Source organism: Poecilia formosa, unplaced genomic scaffold, assembly GCF_000485575.1.
Source record: "Poecilia formosa unplaced genomic scaffold, Poecilia_formosa-5.1.2 Scaffold216, whole genome shotgun sequence".
Classification (NCBI taxonomy): domain Eukaryota; kingdom Metazoa; phylum Chordata; class Actinopteri; order Cyprinodontiformes; family Poeciliidae; genus Poecilia; species Poecilia formosa.
The window spans coordinates 792,176-795,643 of record NW_006800155.1 but is presented as its reverse complement, the minus strand read 5'-3'; the positions used below and the strand labels follow the sequence as shown (position 1 = coordinate 795,643).

General features: G+C 45.1%; 1 protein-coding gene across 1 annotated transcript in view; it reads right to left on the bottom strand.

Annotated features, from left to right (window-relative positions):
• Positions 1-120: 120 nt before the first annotated feature.
• Positions 121-3,468, bottom strand: part of hectd2 (HECT domain containing 2) — a 42,308-nt gene continuing 38,960 nt past the window's right edge. Inside the window, exon 22 of the mRNA XM_007568014.2 lies at positions 121-3,251. Within this exon, the coding sequence (XP_007568076.1) occupies positions 3,131-3,251 (121 nt within the window). The 3' untranslated portion in view covers positions 121-3,130. The remainder of the gene's footprint in view (positions 3,252-3,468) is intronic.

Below are 3,468 nucleotides of genomic sequence, written 5' to 3'. Positions count from 1 at the left end.
AGGGGCCCTGCTGGGGCCCTGCAGGGGCCCTGCTGGGGCCCTGCAGGGGCCCTGCTGGGGCCTCCTTCCTCTATCTGACATTTCACCACCGACTCAAACAAATGAAACACGTTCAGCAGGCGCCGTTATCAGGAGGCGTGAGCCTTCGTTTGGGTTTATTGCAAATATCTGTGGAGTCACATCATCGTACATTACACAGCAACAAAAGCCACAGCGGGTTTACAAACCGGGTCAAGCACGGGCCAGCTGCTCCTCCTCCGATCCGTCCACGTTTAATTTAAACACCTGACCAGAGAAAATAAGTACATCTCAACAAACCCGGGACCCAGTCAGAACTATTTTCAAACGGGTCTTCACTCCTCCACTGTATAACCTGACACAGTTTGGTCCATTTGACGTACAACAGAACCGAGTCAAAGTCAAACACATTTCTGAGTCATGTCAGAGTCCGGCCTTTAACCGGCGGCCCGGTTCTGGGGTTCTGGCCCGGTCCGTCTCTCAGCAGAGAGCAGCTCCAGCCCCATCATTACATAACATAGAGGATCCATTGTTGGCTGAGTGAATGAGTGACCCAGATTACAGCCATGTAAATTTGGACAGTGCAGCCAGAGAAGTTTCTCGACGGTTGCCGGGATACTTCAGTTTGCTATGTGGGACTTTGGACCAGACAGCACCGCAGATTTAGAACCAACACCGAAAGAGACGGTAGAATCAGCTGAACGTTCTGGGCTGCAGACGAGGGGAGAAGCAGCTCTGGGGTGAAAACTGAATGGGTTGTTGAGTGAGGATCTTTTCCAGACCGCAGCCTCCCAGAGACCCAGATTAGAACCGGGCCAGAACCGGATCCACCACCGCTGGTTACTGGAGTTCATCCTGCTGGACTTGACGCTTTTAGCCACGGTAGTTAAAATTAACCAGTGATATCCAACTGCATTTAACTAACTATAGCGCTATAGCATGAGATCAGTGGTGTGTTTGGGGAACGGATACAAGTTCTGATGTTTCACATCTGGACTTTAACGCAGAAGTGATAGTAAACGTGATTTTAAATCCAGTTGGTCCAGTTAGGAGACGGTAAACTGGGAATCCTTGTTGATCATTTCAATCTATCAGAGAATTTATTGAGTTTCGTTCGAATAATGTCAGGATTATTGGTTAATATTGGACTCTGGTGTTATTGTGACTGATATGAAGACTGTCCAAACTTAGATGTGTCATCCAAGCTCAGGATGTTTTCAAGTTATCCTGTAATGCTGCATTTTTTACCCCCATGTTGGAATTTAAACTCCCAACTTTATGTTTCCGTCAGAAACCAACCTCTACATCCAACATGGCCGCTTCACAGAGATAAACAGTTTTAACTGAAGTATTCAACTGGTTTTCTTTTTACTTCAATCTAATAAAATAATTAATGCATCCCTGACTTTCCAACCTGCAGCTGGAAGACGATTAATTTCTAGATCCAAGGTTTTGATCTGCGAGGCAAACCGAAGCTTTAGAGAACTGGGTCAGTAGGTCGGGTTGTCGGCAGAACTGGTCTGAGTGATCGATAAGTGGAAGGTGTTACTGGAAAGGTGTGGATAAAGTGACAACACCGATCTGGAGGCGGTGCAGTTGGACCCGGACTGGACGGACTGAAACAAGGAGTAATAATTTAAAAGCACCAAACACACAAACTCAGCAGCCCATCTGGAAGACGGTTCCTCTTCCAGCCGGTCTGCAGGTCCTGAACGTCACAAAACACCGCAAAGCAACACTTCTGCTGCAGCCTGCGTTCAATCCAACCGGCCGCAATGTCAAAGGAAATAAGCCACAAGCTACGTCTCGTAATATACAAAAGCTTCTTCAGAGTAAAGCGTTCAGTCGTAACAGTGTGTTGCAAACAAAGCAAATAAAAACATTTCTGGAAATCATAAAGTGTCAGACGTCAGGACAGGAAACGTTAACACCGTTATGTCCAACAAGCTAGCTTACTTACATGAGCTTTAGCTTCAGTTAAACCTCCACACCTCGATTCTCCTGATTAATCCGTTCATAACCGAATAAACAGGACCAGAAAAAAATATTCTCGATTCAAATCAATACCTGAGAAACAATAAGATGGAGCCTCTGCTGTTAATGTTGCAGCAGAAATGGGAGCTTTTTGCAAAAAGCAAAACATGTTGCATGAGACCAACTGGAAAACACAATGACAACATAAATAATTAGCCTTCCTGTATGGCGGCCATATTTAAATACATGGAATCAGGTGTGCAGATCATAAAATGAAAGTTTAGGAGTTTATTCAGATGTTTTAGTTTAACTTTACACCAGATCTTCATCTTCTGAAGCTGGATGCATTTATACTTTATGTCAAAAAGGTTCTCATCTTTGTGTTTGTTCTGAAAAACTGATCAGGGTTTGTAAACCTACAGCAACAGATTCAGAGTTAAACCACTGGAGGCCATGTTTAGAGACTGGCAGCCATCACAGGAGGATGTTGTCCAGTTTAGTCTTCAGGCGTTTCTGTTTGCTTTCTGCAAAATCAATCCTGTCTGTCATTAGAGGCTCCACCGTTTTCACCCTCTCATGATTGGACTGTTCTGACCTCAACACAAACTTCATGTGTTACAACATTAAAACGAGAATTTTTAACGTTATTTTCACTGATCAGACTAGTCAGACTTATATCCCAGATAACATCAACAATACTGTGCAAAAGGTTTATCAATAAAACAAAACTTTAAAAATACTGCAAAAGGTTTTTACCATCGGTCTAAAACAGGAGCGGATAGAAAAGGGCAGCAGGTTGGTTCTCTTTAAGGCACTTGGCAGGCAGAGAGTTTCCTGACTGAAGCGTCTGTTTCTGCTCTGCAATGAGGAAATAAACATGTAAACTGAGTAAAGCTTTTGCACAGTGTTGCAGATCCATTTGGTTTCCGTTTATCGGTTGTTAAAGCAGAACCAACAGAGTTGATGTGGAAATGAAGTGATTTGTTGAGCCGTTGTTCAGCTGTTGGGTTAAAGCTCCGGTCTGACCAGGAGAAAAAGGGACCTGCTCAGTTCCTGATCCACAGAGATCCACAGAGATCCACAGAGATCCACGGCAGACGCAGAGTGACAGTCTGTTGGTGTTCCTGTCCGCAGGCCTTCACTCCAGGCCGAAGCCTTCGGCGTTGGAGATGGCGATGGTGAGTTTGTGTTTGAGCTCCTTCCGCGTTCGATACGGAGGCAAACAGATCTGGTTGAAGCAGGTGTGAGAGACGGGCAGCCTGAGGAGACAGAGGAAGTTCAACGTCAGCAAACAGCTTGACATCCACGGTCAGAGAGCTGCTAAACTTCAACTGAAGCAGCGTCTTCAGGAACAACGTTTGTCCAGGAGCTGTTGCTTTTTTTACAAAGTCGGTAGAAACCAGATTCCAAATTCAGATTAAACCAAGAAGAGGAGGAGGGTACAGCTCCAAGCATTAGCAGGACAGGACAGACCCC